Source organism: Cydia splendana, chromosome 6 (genome assembly GCF_910591565.1).
Source record: "Cydia splendana chromosome 6, ilCydSple1.2, whole genome shotgun sequence".
Taxonomy (NCBI): Eukaryota; Metazoa; Arthropoda; class Insecta; order Lepidoptera; family Tortricidae; genus Cydia; species Cydia splendana.
Window position 1 is genome coordinate 367494 of NC_085965.1, and position 21552 is coordinate 389045.

Consider the following 21552-nt stretch of genomic DNA (forward strand, 5'->3'; position numbering starts at 1 on the left):
CCCTAATAGATACCTAACCTGTATCTCAAAACTCTAACTTGCCATAAGTTCCCTTTATGAAATTTGGGTTACTTGAAGTATTAAAAAATATTTTCATTCTTGAAACTGAAAAAAAAACACAAAAAAAATGTTTTCGTTAACTTTAACCTGTAGATGCCACTATTATGAGAATCATTCAGTTGTTAACTACACCAAATCTGGTTCAACATGGCGTAAGATCAAAAAACGCACCCAAATGTAGGTAAACTAGACCGAGACCAAATTAAGTAAGTAATATGAGTTGAGTTCATAGAATTGCATTGATTTGGATTGACTTTGACCTTTATTTATATGCTTAGAAAAATAATTATTTTCCCGAATATAGTATTTAAAAGTTGGTAATTTAGTTCTTAGATAAACTTGATTTGCCAACTGTAACTAAAGCCTGTCTATCTACGTACCTATACGTCAGTTATGCATTCATTTATACATGGATAATGATAAAGTAGCACATTTTACAGTTATATATATATAATATTATACCTACGTAGTGGAATAGAATAGTTTCAAATAAGTAGGTAAGTAAGCTGAGCAGTCGTGTTCTATGAGTGAAGGTACTGCTGCAAGAGCTGCAAGGTACGGGCTACGAGCAATCCAGGCCTGGCCTGAGCTTGAACTAGTTGTAAGAATTCACTATATAGCTCCTGCCAATATAGAGCGCTTTTGCGTTCCGCAGGTGCCGAGTGCCTGAGCGTAGGGCTGCTCCACATTTTAATACATTTTATTTAGGTCTTTAATACGATTTTTGTTTAAATATGGGGAAACTCTCACTCTCTCTTTCTTATAATACCTCTCCAACTAGTGAAGGTTGGCAGAGGGTTACAATATACAAAAAGCTACATTTAGGTGATGCGGTAGATAGTTAAATATATATTTTAGAATAGGTATACTGTTACAAAAGCAAATAATTTACGCAATTATTTACATATATTAATATTTACATAAATATTACATTCCACTGAAGTGTGTTCAAGAAAATACTTATTATTATAAATACCCTATACATGTACAACGAGCAACACTTGACTGTACATCGGTGGACCTTATTACAAAGGGCATAAGTTATATTATTAGATTGTTTAAACAGCTTAACAACATTGCAGTCATTTAAACGAACTAGTGATCAGCTCATTGCGATTCGGCCACAGTCGGCATATTGGAACTGAAGTATAATATCACCGTTATAATGAGTGGCAAACTAAAAGTCGAACACTTGGATTCCTCAACTCAGGAGCAATTGACGGCTCTTTTCAAAGGTACCTCCTATATTTTACTATACTTACTATGCCCCTAATGTACATATTATATCTATATCTAACGAGTAGATAACTATATACCAGCGGTGGAAAAAAATATTGTTTTTAGAACATTCAAGTTTTTTCTATTTTGATATGTTGTTGGAGGCATGTTAAATAATGTTTAGGTATGTATAAAGGTAGAGTCGGACCAAGAAATGTCTGCAGCTGATTTGATAGCCCACGCAGAGCACTGTAAGTGATATTTTAAACGTCAAACTTCTATGTAATTATGACGTATAAATAACACTTGCACTGCGTGGGCTATCAAATCCGCTGCAGACTTTTCTTGGTCCGATTCTAGAAAATTTTAGGTAGGGGTTTGGCTATATTGAAATGTTTTAGTTTTGGTAAAGAACTATGTAAATATAGAATTAGAGTTAAACTGTTAGTTTAGTTATAGGAATAGTGAGTTGCTTATTGCAGGCTGGAATTTCGCTTCATTCGGAGATACAGGCTGCATCATGCCCACGACGTATGCGTACGAAGCCGACAACTTTCTGAACATGGCCGTCCGTCCGGACGACGTGTGGGTGGTCACTTACCCGCGGTCAGGTAAGAACGAACATGTCATCTTTCTGAACACGGCTGCCCGTCCGGACGACGTGTGGGTGGTCACTTACCCGCGGTCAGGTAAGAACGAACATGTCATCTTTCTGAACATGGCTGCCTGTCCGGACGTCGTGTGGGTGGTCACTTACCCGCGGTCAGGTAAGAACGAACCCGACATCTTTCTGAACATGGCCGTCCGTCCGGACGACGTGTGGGTGGTCACTTACCCGCGGTCAGGTAAGAACGAACATGTCATCTTTCTGAACATGGCTGCCCGTCCGGACGACGTGTGGGTGGTCACTTACCCGCGGTCAGGTAAGAACGAACATGTCATCTTTCTGAACATGGCTGCCCGTCCGGACGTCGTGTGGGTGGTCACTTACCCGCGGTGAGGTAAGAACGAACCCGACATCTTTCTGAACATGGCCGCCCGTCCGGACGACGTGTGGGTGGTCACTTACCCGCGGTCAGGTAAGAACGAACCTGTCATCTTTCTGAACATGGCCGCCCGTCCAGACGACGTGTGGGTGGTCACTTACCCGCGGTCAGGTAAGAACGAACCAGTCATCTTTCTGAACATGGCCGTCCGTCCGGACGACGTGTGGGTGGTCACTTACCCGCGGTCAGGTAAGAACGAACATGTCATCTTTCTGAACATGGCTGCCCGTCCGGACGTCGTGTGGGTGGTCACTTACCCTCGGTTAGGTAAGTGATGGACTTGTGTAGTAAGGGAACAATTCTATTATTTTACTTAATATCATACTGGTGGCCAGAACCAAACATTTACAATTCAAGGGTCAATTTATAAAGATTCAAAACGATTCTAGAAACATGTCCTTTCCATATTTATTTATACACGTCTTATCTCTAGGAACAACCTGGACCCAGGAACTGGTGTGGCTGGTTAACAACAACCTTGATTACGACAGGGCTCTGAAATCGGATTTGGGACACAGATTTCCCTACCTCGAGTGAGTACGAGTTATTTAAATAGATAGGTACATTATAGGGTAGACCTATCACGATCTAGCTAGGAAGTCTACTGTTGTTAAATAGCTATTTAATTAGTAGCTATTTAATAGCTAATTACTCGTTACTTACAAGCAAAATTACAGCTGTGCGCAATATAGTACATTAGCAGTCAGTAAGAATACGAAACTTAAGGGAAAGAATTTAGGTAGCACTTAAAAGATTAGTTTAATTAATTTCCTTTTTTTTGTGGTTTCTTTTTCTCGACTCGTATAGGAAGAACATTGTCACATCACTAGTCTGTGCCTGCTACCTAAATGCCACGAGTTACCGATGTGTGTTCATCAAGTCATCAATAATCTTTTAAGTGCTACCTAAATACCACGAGTTACCGATGTGTAGCCATAACTACTAAAGATCAATAATCATATTCGATATCTAGTAAGGGATAGGTTCTTACTATGAGATCCCATATAACCATTCCAGTCGCAGAATCACAAAGTGGTAACTAAATGTCAGATGTGTCGTAACAGAGTCCACACAATGTGTCTAGAATTGTTTCGAAACAAAGTGTCGTCGCCGTGTCTACACTTTTCCGTAACAAGGTGTCGACACATTTGTGTGCACTTTGCGTGCGGTTTGCGACTAAATCTGACAGCAAATTTGTGACAGCAAATGTCAATATAAAATACCTCTTGAAAACCAAGGTTTGTCAAACTACTATTAGTGTCTCGTGTGCTCGTAATTCTAGTAAGTCATCATGGGCAATGCAAATGATAATAATCGACCGAAACCATATAAACACCCAACACCCGTCAACCTTTTACAGAAAAGTTTTTAAAGAAATTCAATAAGCTACTTAGGTCAGGCAACGAATGCTCTAAAAGTTGTAGAGGGAAATGCTCGGAACACAATTTTTGACTCCGTAACTCGGTTTGACAAGTTAGGAGGTGAACATATCAAAAGTCCCCGGCCGTAGCCCTTGAGCGGGGGGGAGAGAGGGGGCTTTGAAGGTCCCATTTTCCCGTTTTTCGATTATATCTCGGAAACTATGCATCTCAGCGACATGGCCACTTATACAAAATGAAAGTTAATTTAATTTGTTACAAGTTTATTCCGTCAATTTTTTCGATATGTTGAATAGTTTTTGAGATATCCGCTCTGGAAAGTTTATTTAGGGCTCTCAATTTTATCTTGATATATCTATTCCACAAAATAAAAATAAATCTTTTTAGGGTTCCGTACCTCAAAAGGAAAAAACGGAACCCTTATAGGATCACTCGTGCGTCTGTATGTATGTCCGTCTGAATACACAAAATAGTTCTTTACCTATAGACGACAGGAAAACCTATTAGAAATGTGCAGTCAAGCGCGAGTCGGACTTAATGTACGGAACCCTTAATACGCGAGTCAGACTCGCACTTGGCCGGTTTTTTGAAACTCTTCTTGACGCTTAACCGCTGAACCGATTTCGTTGAAATTTGGTATAGAAATAGTTTGCGTCCCGGAACAGGACATAGGATAGATCTTATAACCAAAATCATCTTTTGAAGGTGTGAAAAGTGGCGTGGAAATTTGTACGGGAAATCAATAACCGCTGAACCGATTTATATGAAATTTGGGATGGTCTACATCTTTGATTTAGTTAAAAATGATGAAAAAACATGACTTCAAACCTAAACTTAAACAGTATTAACTTCAAGAAGTCAATTCTGAATTCCCCCCTACACCTCATTTCACACCTTTAAAGGATGATTTTTGAGATAACTTATTATATCCTGTCTCGGGACTCAAAATATATGTGTACCAACTTTAAATTAAAACTGTTCAGCAGTTTACGCGTGAAGAGGAGTTTAAAAGAAAGTATTTTAATAAGTTTATATGTTTTTACTTCGGAATGGTGTCAATGTGATACCTTAACTAAATTTGGTACTGCGAATTTATACGAAAACGATACCAAACATGGCCTCGTAGCTTTACTGTTGTAGAAGTCAAAATAAAATTGAGAGCCCTAAATTCTTATTACTTGGCCAAACTTGTGTAGAAGGAAAAGGTAAAATAAAAGTCTTCGGCAGGAATATAAGACACAAATATATTTTTTTTTTGCGTTACTATTTCATTCATAAAATATAAACATACCTTGATTATACTATTCTAGTGAGATCCTCATAGATAAACAAAAACATTTACTTAAAAAATTACAAGGTCGAAATGTCACGGAACTTGTGAGAGTAATATGTGAAAAATATAAACTTTTATGACAAAAAAAATCTGGACACAATTTAAGAATCACCCAATTGCGTCGAGGAATCATCTGTATTTTTGCTTGTTTCATTACCTCCTGGCTTCTTTTTTGTCCTTTGTATTCTGTAGCAATTTGTTAGATCTGAAAATAAAGATAACTTGCGTCGTCACGGATGTCGATTTATAGGTTTTAGGGAGTGCAGAATTCGAAAACGATGATCATTTTATAATCTAAGATGGCGGCTACGTATTTTGTCATAAAAGTGGAATCCAAAATGGTTATCATTTTCTAAATCTGCGCCCCCCAAAACCTATAAAACGACACCCATGACGACTTTTATGACATAGTGCATGGCCGCCATTTTGGATTTCAAAATGGTCATCATTTTCGAAATCTGCGCCCCCTAAAACCTATAAAACGACATCCATGACGACTTTTATGACATAGTGCATGGCCGCCATCTTGGAATCCAAAATGGTTATCATTTTCGAAATCTGCGCCCCCTAAAACCTATAAAACGACACCCATGACGACTTTTATGGCATAGTGCATGGCCGCCATTTTGGATTTCAAAATGGTCATCATTTTCTAAATCGGGGCCCCCTAAAACCTATAAAACGACATCCATGACGACTTTTATGATATAGTGCATGGCCGCCATCTTGGAATCCAAAATGGTCATCATTTTCGAAATCTGCGCCCCCTAAAACCTATAAAACGACACCCATGACGACTTTTATGGCATAGTGCATGGCCGCCATTTTGGATTCCAAAATGGTCATCATTTTCAAAATTGGGGCCCCCTAAAACGTATAAAACGACATCCATGACGACTTTTATGACACAGTGCATGGCCGCCATTTCGGATTCCAAAATGGTCATTATTTTCGAAATCGGCACTCCCTAAAACCTATATATCGACACCCATTTCGACTTTTATGACAAAGTGTTTTGCTACCATCTGCATGCAAGACATTTCTATTATTTTTACGTACAAAAATGGCCCCCTGTCAACTTTCAATCGAGATTTAATCGATAATTTATTCGATTAATATTCAGATTAATTCAATTTCAATCTATGTTAGGTCGACTAAACTAATCGCGATTAAAATTTGAGAATTAACTTTTTTTATTCCATGAATTAGTCGAATAAACAGTTAATCGATTAATGCCCATCTCTGACCACGGAATTTTTACACTTTGAGAATATCTGAAAACAAATCAACACAAGGAGCCATTTTGCAAATCCAGTAACATACCAGTAACTTTGTTATTACTTTTGACAGCGCGTGTCATGTGTCAACACAGAGTCGACACAAAGTCGAAACATTGCAACTACTTTGTGACTGTAATATTTCTCAGCCTTAAACCATATTTATACATCATAATTAACAAGTTTCGTAGTACGTAAAGCGTTATTTCTGTTATTTAAGTATAGTATACGCATCGAAGTACTAAAAATGCTTCAAATAATATAGTTATGAACACAGGCACTGAGAAGTAAACAATTTCATTTCCGGCTAAACTAAAACAATGTGGTGGCGCGTTGATTATATTACACTTAGTTTATCAAATCACTCGAGCAGTTTAATTCCCCATAATAATTTAAGTCCTATTGTAATATAAATGCAAACAATATATAATTACGTCTTGTAATCCGTTTTAGAGATGGCGTATTAACTTATTTTTATTTAAGTTTTTTTCCATCTGACAGTTTCCATTTGACAGGAACAAAATGAACGAATGAACGAATGATTTTGGCATAAAGTAGTCGCAAACCCGAAACAATGTGTGCACACGGCGACCACACTTTATGTCACTTTGTGTCATGTGTCGACCCTTCCCCATTTCTGGTAACTGTGTCGACACGGCGACGACTCTGCGACTGGAATTGTGACCGAAACAGACGGTGTCGACACAAGATGTGTCAACACCGCGTCGTAACGGCGACTGGAAATGGTTGTATGGGAGATAGGTACATTATAGGGTAGACCTATCACGATCTAGCTAGGAAGTCTACTGTTGTTAAATAGATAGGTACATTATAGGGTAGACCTATCACGATCTAGCTAGGAAGTCTACTGTTGTTAAATAGATAGGTACATTATAGGGTAGACCTATCACGATCTAGCTAGGAAGTCTACTGTTGTTAAATAGATAGGTACATTATAGGGTAGACCTATCACGATCTAGCTAGGAAGTCTACTGTTGTTAAATAGATAGGTACATTATAGGGTAGACCTATCACGATCTAGCTAGGGAGTCTACTGTTGTTAAATAGATAGATACATTATAGGGTAGACCTATCACGATCTAGCTAGGAAGTCTACTGTTGTTAAATAGATAGGTACATTATAGGGTAGACCTATCACGATCTAGCTAGGAAGTCTACTGTTGTTAAATAGATAGGTACATTATAGGGTAGACCTATCACGATCTAGCTAGGAAGTCTACTGTTGTTAAATAGATAGGTACATTATAGGGTAGACCTATCACGATCTAGCTAGGAAGTCTACTGTTGTTAAATAGATAGATACATTATAGGGTAGACCTATCACGATCTAGCTAGGAAGTCTACTGTTGTTAAATAGATAGATACATTATAGGGTAGACCTATCACGATCTAGCTAGGAAGTCTACTGTTGTTAAATGCCAAAAAAGTTGATTTGTATATCGTCAGGTGACAACCAAAACACTATAATATAATAACCATCACAAGTTCATAGCCATAGTGAACCGTATTTGGAGCCACAATAAGGTTGATTTTTTTCTAATAATTTTTTAGTAATTAGCTAATTAGCAAGTTTTGGTTGTCACCCGGCGATATTGTTATCATTACCTACGCTATTTTCGCTGTAAATTTTAAAACTACTCGAACGTACACTGACATCAGAATGATATATGAATGATGTCATTTAGTTATTTTAGCGTCTCACTCGCGCCAATTATTAGGTTATCGTGCATTTTACTCGTACCTACTATAACATAATCTGGATGTCATTCTGATCTTAGTTCACACTTCACATTGACACTGATTCACCAAAATTTATGAGACGCCAGAATTTTATTTCGCGATTTTGGGGTTGGCCCCATAGTAAAAGTTGTTCAGTGTGGCCTACATTATTCAGTATTCACCCCTCAGAGTTTGGTCAGTGATAACAAAAGCACCCAGTACAATTAAAAATAAATGAAAATAGACATGTTTTCGTGATTTCTTTCTTTCAAGACAACTTTAACTTACCCTTAATACACACACAGATTGCTAAAATCGTAATAAGTACTTCTTCTTTGCTTTAATTGGGTAAAGAAGAATTTTGTACTCGTTTTCAGAAAAAGTCTTTTAGTCCGGTTGGACTTGGTAGGTCTCGCACCAGAGCAACACCAGTCCTTCGACAGGCCCTCATACGAGCTGATCGCCAACGCCCCCTCCCCCCGCTTCATCAAGTCCCACATCCCCCTCTCGCTCCTGCCCGCGAACCTGCTGGACGCTAAGGTGGTGTACGTGGCGCGGGATCCGAGGGATGTGGCGGTGTCTAAGTACCATCTTAGTAGAGTGTTATTGAACTACGTGGGGGACTTTAAAACATATTGGAATCTTTTTGTGAAAGATTTGGGTGAGTTGGAAGCATTCGGTAGTTATTTGACTGTAGATTTTGTTAACTGTCTCTTTATAGTTTCGTTTCTGTCAATTGCTATATTTAACTTACTAATACCTACAAGGTTTTTCTACAAATGGAGGCCCTTCAGGGTAAGGATGTTGATACTTAATATGAAAATCTTTGTTCATGTTCAAAATTTACTATCAACTTTATTTTTGTTTTTAGTATTATATTCTCCATTTTTCCCGCATTTAAAAGAAGCGTGGGCGCTGCGTCACCACAAAAACATGCTGTTCATCTTCTATGAAGATATGACTAAGGTACCTAAGTGTTACCAGAAATATTACCTACTTAAGTTGAAGTTTACTCCAGATATCTCGAAAGATTTATACCCTGTTTGAAATGAAATGGAATTTGACAAAGCAATTTATCCTTTAAGCATTAAAAAATAAGCACATACATACGTTAAGTGACCGCCTACATACTTATTTAGTAAAAGGTCTTATTAATTTGTCGATTCTAGTTTTCCGAATATCATCAATCGCTCACTTCAAGTAGAATTTACAGTATCCCTAAACCTCGTGTTCTCACTTCTTTTGTGCAACGCTTCTCGGCATTTCTCTTCCCGCACATTTACAATAAAGTAGTTAACATTTGTGACATTAGGCACTGTAACGTATATGAGGCAAAAATTCGTATACTAAACCTGCTAAAGTCTTGGAACTACGAGGAATCAGAAGAAATTCTGAATCCTTCTCAAGTGACTCCTAACTCCACGTACTCATAGGATTACCTACTTCTTCATTCCCCTTCAGTCTCAGTTTTTCATAACGCTCGAACACACTTAAATCTAACAAACTTTTACATTCATTACATGCTTAGATTTCATTCACACACTTTCCACTCCCTTCTCATTACAAGCTTACAAACACACAAGTTCACACTCCTCTTTCTTTCCTAATTCCTATTTTTATGTTTAATATAATTATAATTTTTTATCACTGGTAACTCGTGATGATCATGACCCCGCGATACAGGCCATGCCTAGTGCGGGGTTCACTGTAACGTGCCTGTTAAACTTTTATTGTCAATAAAAATATTGATATTGATATTGATATTTAAAAATACAAATTCGTTTTTTATTTTCGATATTTTTAATACATAGTTAACGCATTCGCTGACAGTATGCCTACCAGTACTTAACTATGTTCTGTCAGCGAAAGTGTTAATGATATTTAGTGTGCTATGTCGGACAGTCGGCATACATATTTGTATGTAGGGGTTCTATAGGCTTTGCTGACTTACATAAAAACTTACATATTTCAGGACTTATCTTCAGTTATTAAGCGGGTAGCAAGTTTCTTCGACAAAGAATTGACCAAGGAAGACATTGCACAACTTTGCCAGCACTTGGACATAAATAACTTCAGGAAGAACCAGGCGGTGAACCAGGAAAGGTTTCTAAATGCAGTTGGTACTAAAGGCGAGACTTTCATAAGAAAAGGTAGTACCTACTTATTTTTTTATTCGTACTTTATCTTTCTACCCTATGTAGCTTACTACCTATACCTACCTTTACTAGACCCTTCCTTAGTAGGTAGTAGGTACTCCAATGTTTATTAAATAAAAGAAAAGTAGAAAAATTCTTTGTCTCGGGTGAGACACCATAACAAAAAAAAAATAATAATAAATAAATAAATAAATAAATATTATAGGACATTTTTACACAGATCGACCTAGTCCCACAGTAAGCTCAATAAGGCTTGTGTTGTGGGTACTAGAGGACGATATATATAATATACACACATATATATATATATAAATACCTACTTATATACATAGAAAACATCCATAACTCAGGAAGAAATTTTTGTGATGAACACACAAATAAATGCCCTTACCAGTATTCGAACCCGGAATAACATTAAAAAAATATTCGCTGTCAAGGGCAAGTCTCGGTAGCGGGTAGTCTCCGCGGCTGGCTCCCTGACACTGCGGGGTTGCATAATGCATCCCAGCCATAATATGTTTTGTAGTTTTTAGTTTCATGATAGGTGTATTTTTTATAATATGTCATCATCATCATCATCATATCAGCCCTTTTTAGCTCACTGCTGAGCATAGGCCTCTCTTCCAGTTTCCAGTACGCCACTTGTCCCGCTCCTGAGCTAATCTCATCCCGAAGTGACTGTGAAGTGATCGATATCGTTTTAGGTAAATCAGGCATGTGGCGCGAGCACTTCGATGAGGAGATGAGGGCGCAGGCGCAGAGCTGGCTGGACGAGAACCTCGCCGACACCGACCTGCGCTTCCCGACACACTCGTAAACAAATATAAAAAATATCGTTTGTTTCAGACTGTTTGTACCTTACATACATACATTTTTAAAATTTGCCGCTTTGTTCTACTGACGGAAATGGTTTGACAGACTATATTAGATATATTTTTACTTGTTATTAATCATACCTACACTGTCCGTTACATAATCAGTTAAATATATCATGTTATTTAAAATTATTGTCTATCACTATTCGACAAACTATGCATTCTTGTGGTACACTTTACGGAAAAACTATCGCACTGTAAGGTTTGAGATTTAACATAGTAATGTAAATTCATGTCTAGATGTGTTATCAAACATAAAAATATCATTTTATAAACCTACAAAAATAAAATAAAGGAATAACACTTTGTATTACTACTAACGTCATCTGTTAGCAAAATAATGAATTAACATTCGTGCTATTGTTATTATTTCTTTCTCTAACAGATGGCGTTAGTAGTACCTAAATAAATAAATACTTGACAAATTGACTAAGCCCCACAGTAAGCTCAAGAAGGCTTAATTGTGTCGTGGGTACTCAGATATATGTGGTGTTTTCAATTTCAATAATGTACGCCATTAACAACGATGAATACAAAAGTGGGTTAAAATTTTGGATTCAGACCCACCTTTCTTCGCTTGGGTTGATTCCCAATTTAGCAATTAAGTTTCTGTGAATACAACATTCTATACTTGGTCAAGTAGATCTTGTCAGTAGAAAAAGGCGGCAAATTTGAATAATGTAGGCGCGAAGGGATATCGTCCCATAGAAAATTAGAATTTCGTGCCTTTTTTTACTGACAAGTTTTGCTTGACCAGCTATATCTTGCTGGATATTCACTGCGGAGGTCAATTTACTCGTATGTTTTGTGACGCTGATGAACTGATCAATCATGTTGTGTTAGCAAACTTAAATCGGGTATTTTCAGTTCAAGAAACAGTTTTGGTGCCATTAATTTATTACGTAAGGCGATTTTGGGTTGGATGGGGGTCGAACATATCTTATTTTTTCTTACAAGGGAGAGGGAGGGGGTTCTCATCGTTCTTATGTACGATCACAAAGATGCGATTTTTATAAATATCTATGAAACTATGACGTTTAAAATAATACTTCAACACTCTGTGCTATCAAACACGGTGCAGAGTTAGCTTAAACGGGCTCCAGTAGCCTCCAGTTTTGTAGGTAAAAATAAACATAAAAAAAATATTTTTTTGAAAATTAAACACTAATATAAATCAAACGTGTACTCCATTTTTTTCCTTTTTTAGATTCTCACGTAATATATGGTAATATAGGGGGGAGGGGGAGTCAGCCTATTCTTATTATTTCTTACGTAGGGGGGAAGGGGGTGAAAAACTGGCAAAAATTGTCTAACGTAATTAATGAATGGCGCCTTTAGTGTTACTATTGCTTGGAACTGCTAAAATTATAAATAAAGATAAGCATATTAATACAAACTTCAGTGACTTAGGGCCGATACAGACAGACTACAACCCGACTACAACTTGTATGGGAACTGCACGCCAACTGCACGCCAATTGCAACGTCGGCGTGCAGTTCAACAAAATGACCCAGAACCCTGGCAGTACCTAGCGGAACTCAGGTTTGGTGTAACAAAGGCACGTTATGTTTTGGTCATCCGACTCATCTTGATGAGCACTTAGGAGAGTACTGCCCAAGATAGAGCTGATGCTGAACCCTGGCAGTACCTAGTGGAGCTCGGGTTTTATACAACATAGGCACACGCTGTTTTTGTTTTGGTCATGCAACTCGTCTTGATGAGTACTTAGGAAAGTAGTACCCAAGATAGAGCTGATGCCGAACCCTGGCTGTACCTAGTGGAACTCAGGAATTGAATTGGAATTGAACCACCAGAAATTGAACATCGGAAAAAAATCTACACTTAGTAAAGAAAAATAAATAAACTCACAGAACATTTGTATGTTTTATTTTATTCAAGATAATAATACTTAATAAAATACGTAGGAATTCTCGTGTACATATAATAGGGCTATGCGGTATGTTGTTACTATGTGTTATGTGCACCCAGCAACAAGAACAGCAACATGTCTATGTACCGCTCCTTGTATTGAGCCTTAATTCTTATTATGTAACTTCTACATGCATACGAAGGATGAACGATCTTCTTGTAGTAGAAGAGCCGGCCGCAAATTTTCTAACCGACTTGATACCACGATGAAATGCACAATGGTTTCCCATAAAAGTGATGCTTAGTCCGAATTCGATAGTCTGCCACGGCGGAACTTGACGAAAGTACGAAAAAGAAGACCACTTCCGGTGCGAAAAAAGGGGGCTGATTTAACCCATCTGATACCGAAATAATAGTTATGGCAGCAGTTAGAAATTTACATGTAGACACAGAAATCGAAGTCTGCCAGTATTTTTTTTGCCGGAAGTGCTTGGCAGACGCTCTCAAAGGTGGCCACCGGGACCCCTAATTTAACCCATCTGATACCACCATAATTATCATTCGACTAAAAGTGTTTCTGCGATACATATTATGCGCAGTGTATTTCTGACAAACAATATTATGCCAGATGAGGGGAACCCCTAGAAACGATATGGATTAGATGTGTCAGTGTCAAAAGCGATGTTTTTGTTTGAAGAAACGTCACATTTGACACTGACATATAGTCAGGTGACAAGCAAAACTCACTAATTACCACCACAAGTTCATAGCCAAAGTGAACCATATTAGTACTAAAATAAGGTCGATTTTTAGTAATTAGTGACTTTTGCTTGTCACCTGACGATATATAATCCATATCGTTTCTAGATCTATTAACTGACGTATCTTAAAGTTCGAATCGGGCCGATGTTTTCGTGATTTCTTTATTTCAAGCCAACTTTAACTTACCCTTAATACAGATTGCTAAAATCGTAATACTTCATTTTTGCTTTGCTGTAGTTAATTGGGTAAAGAAGAATTTTGTACTCGTTTCCAGAAACAGTCTTTTAGTCCGGTTGGACTTGGTAGGTCTCGCACCAGAGCAACACCAGTCCTTCGACAGGCCCTCATACGAGCTGATCGCCAACGCCCCCTCCCCCCGCTTCATCAAATCCCACATCCCCCTCTCGCTCCTGCCCGCGAACCTACTGGACGCTAAGGTGGTGTACGTGGCGCGGGATCCGAGGGATGTGGCGGTGTCTTTCTACCATCTTAGTAGAGTGATATTTAACTACGTGGGGGACTTTAAAACATATTGGAATCTTTTTGTGAAAGATTTGGGTGAGTTGGAAACATTCGGTAGTTATTTGATTGTAGATTTTGTTAACTGTCTCTTTATAGTTTCGTTTCTGTCTATTGCTATATTTAACTTATTTAATACCTACAAGGTTTTTCTACAAATGGAGGCCCTTCAGGGTAAGGACGTTAATACTTATATGAAAATCTTCGTTAATGTTCAAAATTTACTATCAACTTTATTTTTGTTTTTAGTATTATATTCTCCATTTTTCCCGCATTTAAAAGAAGCGTGGGCGCTGCGTCACCACAAAAATATGCTGTTCATCTTCTATGAAGATATGACTAAGGTACCTAAGTGTTACCAGAAATATTACATACTTAATTTGAAGTTTACTTGAGGGATCTCGAAAGATTTTTACCCTGTTTGAAATAAAATGGAATTTGACAAAGTAATTTATCCTTTAATCATTAAAAAATAAGCACATATATACGTTAAGTGACCGCCTACATACTTATTTAGTAAAAGGACTTATAAATTTGTCGATTCTAGTTTTTCGGAATATCTTCGTTTATTTAAAATTTTAAAAATACAAATTCGTTTTTATTTCGATATTTTTAATACTTAGTTAACGCATTCGCTGACAGTATGCCTACAGTACTTAACTATGTTACTGTCAGCGAAAGTGTTAATGATATTTGGTGTCCTATGTCGGTCAGTCGGCAAAGCTATTAGGTTGCTGACTTGCTGCCGAGTTACTGCATACATATTTGTATGTAGGGGTTCTAGGCTAATTGCTTTGCTGACTGTAAAAACTTACATATTTCAGGACTTATCTTCAGTTATTAAGCGGGTAGCAAGTTTCTTCGGCAAAGAATTGACCAAGGAATACATTGCATAACTTTGCCAGCACTTGGACATAAATAACTTCAGGAAGAACCGGGCGGTGAACGAGGAAAGGTTTCTAAATGCAGTTGGTACTAAAGGCGAGACTTTCATAAGAAAAGGTAGTACTTATTTTTTTATTCGTACTTTATCTTTCTACCCTATGTAGCTTACTACCTGCCTAGGTACCTACCTTACTAGACCCTACCTTAGTAGGTAGTCCAATGTTTATAAATAAAAGAAAAGTAGAAAAATTCATTGTCTCGGATGAGACACCATAAATAACATTAAAAAAATATTCGCTGTCAAGGGCAAGTCTCGGTAGCGGGTAGTCTCCGCGGCTGGCTCCCTGACGCCCTGACGCTGCGGGGTTGCATAATGCATCCCAGCCATAATATGTTTTGTAGTTTTTAGTTTTAAGATAGGTGTATTTTTTATAATATATATGTCATCATCATCATATCAGCCCTTTATTGCTCACTACTGAGCACATAGGCCTCTCTTCCAGTTTCCAGTACGCCACTTGTCCCGGTCCTGACGAGCTAATCTCATCCCGAAGTGACTGTGAAGTGATCGATATCGTTTTAGGTAAATCAGGCACGTGGCGCGAGTACTTCGACGAGGAGATGAGGGCGCAGGCGCAGAGCTGGCCGGACAAGAACCTCGCCGACACCGACCTGCGCTTCCCGACACACTCGTAAACAAATATAACAAAATATCGTTTGTTTCAGACTGTTTGTACCTTCTACATTTTTTAAATTAGCCGCTTTGTTCTACTGACGGAAATGGCTTGACAGACTATAGATATATTTTTACTTGTTATTAATCATACCTACACTGTCCGTTACATAATCAGATAAAAATAAACATGTTATTTAAAATTATGGTCTTAATTACTTACAAAATTACAATAAATTTAAATACATATGTCAATAAATTATTCCAATGCACAAACCAGGCATTAGCCAAGTCATCCACGCAGTCATAAAGACTCGTACCTACATAAGTTCCGAAAAACCCATTGGTACGAGGCGGGGTTTGAACCCGCGACCTCCGGATAGAAAATCGCACTCTTACCTCTAGGCCACCAGCGATCTAGTTCTAGGAGCCACCGTACCGTATCGGGCACTTTCAGTCTGTCGGCCTGTTACTTTTTACGGCTAAACTAATACTAAACTATATAACCCACCTTAATTGACCGAGTATTAGCGAAGGTCTCCGTTTCAGCTTAGGCAAAAATGCTTTCGTAGTCCTGATATTCTCCTCTACAGGTCGCAATCCTCAACCGATTTTCGTGAAATTTTGTGCGCAGGTTCAATAATTAAATAGATAAATTTTTTTGGCGATTCACTAAATGTAATCAGATAAGATTAAAGCTGTGCTCGCGAGGTCTGCAGCTCACCGAGCCACTAGTTTAATAAGAACGTGTAGATACCGCATCGCATGTTTAACTATGCATATGCGTTTCCTCACAAGCTCTATTTGTTTGTGGACACATAATCCGAATGTAATCAGCTGCAGCTCCGAGCTAATACTAATTGCACACTGCAGGCGTGTGGGTAATTCCTACCACACTTACCCCCCCCCCCTACCCTCTTTCCCTTTTACCCCCCTATTCCGGGACATCTTGTGTTTGCGCGGCGTCTTCAGCAGTTTGTAAGCAAAGCCAATGTTTATTTTGTGTTTAGGGTTGGCTGCGTTGCTCGCTTGGGCGTTGTGCATTTTCGATTACTTATCTTTAAATTCAGATAAATTACTCAATAGCAATACACAATTTTTATTAATACAAACATAAATATGCACACATAATGAGATATGTTCCGTACTAAACTTGATTCACGGAACACATAGCCTACGTATCTGTTAGCATTGCATACCAATTGCTTGTCTTCTCCGCTCTGCTGGATTACAACCAATCAACCAACGTTGTTGGTTGATTCCATTGGTAGCGTTCCGAAAGGTAGCGTTATTCCAAATTTCAAACCGATAGGGTAAGTAAGTACCTAGTTCCCGAGATATTTAGCAGGGTGACATACATACAGAGTAGGGAATGCAAATCGGTTATTTTTTGTATGGAAATAACCGCGGTTTCGGTTAATAACCGATAATTTCCATACAAAAAATAACCGAAAATAACCGATTTGCATTCCCTAATACAGAGGCGCACCATAACGGTTCCTTTTGTACATTTTTCGTATGAAACTCTAAAAAGCAAAGTCAAACGCTTCCACTCGTTTTAAATAAGTAATACACAATTTGCCGTACATTTCATTTAACCAGCGGGCAAATTCGCGTCCGGATGCAGTTTAATTTCCTCCGGGGTCAGTTAGTACGTCCGCGTGTTCACATTACGTTCAAAAGCTTTTGTGCATTCCACTAAATTGTCTATTTGTTCATATTCATGATGATAATCTAGGATAGCAATGAGGCGAAATATAGGTACAGGGTGATTCCTGAGGCGTGAGCGGGACCAACCCTACACACTCAGTACTCAGTAAATCGTTCGCCATCGTATTTAAATAATTAATAACAAATAAATTCATTTATGTCAGAAAATATTTATCCATTATTTTATACAATAAATAATTAATTGACAAAATTAAAAATAATATTTATTCTTACATTTCCTCTTAGTTCACGTAGAACCGTTTGTTAATTTAAGCAGCAGAAGACGGCAGTGCGGTTTTAATGTGAACTATCACCGAGATGTTTAGTGTTCTAAACTTCTAAAAGACTGGAAACGACTAGAAATCAGATGAAACTTTCGTGAATGAAACCCGACTTTTAGGTTGATTGACTACTACTACTGGAAAATACTACTCTAAATAATACTTATATTGGGCAGGTGTATAAGTAACTTGGCAATTCTGGCAAAGGGGTAATTTTGAGGATTCGACCTCACTTGGGCTGCATGTATCATTTCCTATATCGGCAGAGGCAGTACGGCAGGAGCGCAAGTTCGCCCTTGCCGCCCTGGGTGCGTAGCCGTACAAAATTAATTTCGGTTTTTAACTGGTTTTACCATACAATTGCAAATCCGGTTTTCATTCTCTAACTGACACTTTGGAATGTATTTTTTGCATACAACTGATAAGAGCTTTTAATTATTTAGGTGATCTAATTACCATTTAAATAGTATTTACTGTCTATTCATTATACAGGGTCATATTGTGAGCATATACAATAAATACCTATATGTATAAAGAATCAGTATCGTACAGGATAAGGCCAATGGTCTCACACGCGAGTGGTCTCTCGGGTGGAACCCCACTGTAAGCGTCGCTGGCCTGCGCTACAACCTACAACCGACTTCTCGCTTCAACCTTGTAATTGCAAACAACATGAGCCCGATTCTGATTTAACTACTTGTTACGGTTCTGATCGTATTTTGATACGACCTTGAAGATCGCTCACGGTGATTGGTGCATGCGATATGAAGTGAACATCGTGCCTGAGATGCGCCATTATTGGCTATCCGACACTCTTCAACGTCGTATCAAAACCAGTTCAAAACAATAACAAATAGTTATATTATAATCCACCTCCATGTGATCAGAGAGTTAGGTTTTGAATTAATAAATGGATACCTAAGTTTTGAGTTCTCTTCAGTCGTGATGCGAATATTGTTTTATATTATTGTTGGGGAATTCATCTCCCTAGTATCAGGAAAAATCTGATTAGAGGTAGGTAATTTTAATTTTTAACAAGCATAAACGTCTGCGAACGATGCTATTAGGCCGGTTGTAGACGTCCGTTATTTTCGCCGGACAATTGTCCGGGTTCGGCGACGATGTCTTGTTTTCTTGGGTGTAGCTGTCGGTAGCAACACACAAAACTGGACGTAGTCGCATAACACAGTCCGGTTTCCGACGAAAACAGCGGACGTCTACAAGCGGCCTTAAGCTTAGAATAAATTTAAAAGTGGAAAACCGGAACTCCGGTAGCCGTTTAAGAAGTGTAACACTCTTGCGCTAGATGTCGCTAAGGGTCCCCTTGACCTATAATATGGTGGAAAGATTTGCTGGCTATGGATGAGGTCTTGGTGGCTCAGATGGCAGAGCACTGAAGTATCGATCCAGCGGGCGCAGCACGGTTCCATTTTTATCGACTATCACTATGCGCGTCCCTTTCGCACTTACATACTTGTTAGAATGTGACAGGCATGGTGACAAGCGATAAAAACGCGACCGTGCTACGCCGCCAGGGGTCGTGAGTTCAAGTCTCACCCAAGACAGCAATTTTTCCACTTTTAAATTTAGAGGTAGGTAATTCAGTAAGAAAAAAATATAAAATACAATCGCTGATGTATCCTTTACACAAAACCGTAACAAAATCGGACACTCCGTTTTGAAGATGGAGATGCACGCCAGCATGTGACGTTCATAATAACCACAGCCTCTGCACCCTAAGCGCATATACAGGTTGGCCCAAAAATACCTTGACTAAGAATTTTTAGGAATATTTTTCTTAATTACACATCTTTAAAAAAAAATTAAAAATTAAAACTACAATCATTTATTGAACTAACACCGAACATATTATCTTCAAAATATTCTCCTTTAGCTTTGGTACACGAATGCAAACGTTTCTTACAATTTGCCGCAGTCAGAAAATGTCAACGTATTTCTTCGTTCCGTCGGGGGTAAAATTATAAGAAATATTTAATACAACCTAGCAAACCAATTTAGTCCATTGAAAACGGCGGCAACGATGATAGTTGTAATTTTTAATTCCCGCCTTTTTCTATTGACAAATTGATTTAGACCCTAAAATAATAAGTACTTGATCTACTCACAGTCAGACGTCGATATGGTCAGGCACCTCAGCTCTCCGCAGAGGACGCACAGCTTATGCCCTTTGGTTCATGATATACCTACTTATAGTATAATATAAGGTAAGAGACGTTATTATTCGCAGCCCGTTCCGAGTGAGGGCTGCCAATTACCGACAGCTAACAAATAATTATGAATGTTTTTACGTTAAAGGAAAAATTTAAAAATTCAACTTCGGGCAAGACACGAACTTGCGATCTTTCGGAACACCGAAAGGAGATATGTCGGATACGACTACAAAGAAGTAAATGAGTAAAGTGCCTTTTTATATTTTTTTACAACACTTAATATTCATTGTTCTCTCATTGTCATAAACTTTTTCAGGACCTAAAAAAAAGAATGTACGAGACTATGGGTGACCCTAAGACTGGCTAATTCTAAGGCTAAAGATTTGGCATAGCTATTCAGCGTGGGAATGTAGCGAGCCTGATGGGCACCCCCGCAGGGGACAGATCTGGATATAATTTTTATGTATTTATTTAGTTTACAATTTTAACATTAGTTTGTAAGATTTATTATTGTAAACTTTTTAAAATATGTATGTCAATTATGAAATAAAAGTATATCATTGTTTGTGTCACAAGGACGGATCGCATCCGAAACACCACATCGCGCTCCAAAACACGCATAGCTGACGTGGGGGAGAAGACCACCAGACTGAAGTGGGACTGGGCGGGTCACGTCTGCCGCATGCATCCGGATAGGTGGGCTAGTATAGCCACCAAGTGGATGCCGCAAAAGAAGCCCGGACGTGGCTGGCCCAGACGGAGATGGCGGGACGACTTAGACGCCTTCATCAGTGGCTGGCCGGAGAAGGCACTACAACGGGAGTTGTGTAAATCAGGGGGAGAGGCCTTTGCCCAGCAGTGGGACACTACAACAGGCTAATAAAAAAAAATAAAAAAATCATTGTTTGTTATTCAAAAGGAAGCGTTAATCCAAAAATAATACAGGACTCGATGCTATAGGGATAGGGTTTCTTCCCCTAAGGTCATCCGACTCATCCCACATCCGAACTTTGCTCGGTTGATTCAATACAGCAAGACTAGTTGGCTACCTATATATTTAAAGTTCAGTGTCACCTCCACCTCTCTTAAACCTTGTACTCTGACGTTGCTTTTGAACCGTCTTGGATGTCACTTTTTATGGGAACCCATCGAGTCACCGTCTGCCGGTAATGAAATTGTGATACCGTTTTATTAGGCAAGCGTCCAGACAGGTTGTACAATTTAGGTCATCATTTTCTACCAATAGCCTAGAATAATACAGTTTCCATTAACTGGTATAATAGTCCTTACACCCTGATGCTTGCTGATTCTCGCGTCCCATGATACGGGCAAGGCCAGCCTCCGAAAGGGTTGCATAGTGTGAAATCTTTACAAATAATGTCTAAAGGTACAGTGCCTCTAGTTGTTGATTGGTTTATACAGTTAGATACATAAGAGATACCTAAGTATTACCTACTATTAAGAAATCAGTTTAGGATGCCTTTTCTTTATTTTTAGACAGGTACGTACACTATAAACAATAAAACGACGGTAGGTATATGTTTACCAAATACCGGTAAACAATTTGGTAATTTAAATAATCGTAAATTGAATGTCGT

The 21552-nt window shown here is 38.4% G+C and overlaps 4 protein-coding genes across 4 annotated transcripts in view; 3 read left to right on the plus strand and 1 right to left on the minus strand.

Annotated features, from left to right (window-relative positions):
• Positions 1-21552, minus strand: part of LOC134791252 (small ribosomal subunit protein mS33) — a 271224-nt gene that overhangs the window by 155767 nt on the left and 93905 nt on the right. The gene's annotated exons all lie outside the window — the stretch shown is intronic.
• LOC134791589 (luciferin sulfotransferase-like) lies at positions 1171-11064 on the plus strand. Its single transcript, XM_063762638.1, has 7 exons — positions 1171-1295; positions 1761-1889; positions 2758-2857; positions 8431-8714; positions 8925-9019; positions 10026-10203; positions 10914-11064. Exons 1-7 carry the CDS (start codon positions 1226-1228, stop codon positions 11024-11026), a joined length of 969 nt encoding a protein of 322 aa, XP_063618708.1. The 5' UTR covers positions 1171-1225; the 3' UTR covers positions 11027-11064.
• Positions 13037-15233, plus strand: LOC134791590 (sulfotransferase 1A1-like). Its single transcript, XM_063762640.1, has 4 exons — positions 13037-13041; positions 13990-14273; positions 14484-14578; positions 15059-15233. Exons 1-4 carry the CDS (start codon positions 13037-13039, stop codon positions 15128-15130), a joined length of 456 nt encoding a protein of 151 aa, XP_063618710.1. The 3' UTR covers positions 15131-15233.
• LOC134791591 (uncharacterized) lies at positions 15198-20834 on the plus strand. Its single transcript, XM_063762641.1, has 3 exons — positions 15198-15202; positions 15623-15811; positions 20531-20834. The coding sequence occupies exons 1-3, from the start codon at positions 15198-15200 to the stop codon at positions 20832-20834; spliced, it is 498 nt and encodes a 165-aa protein (XP_063618711.1).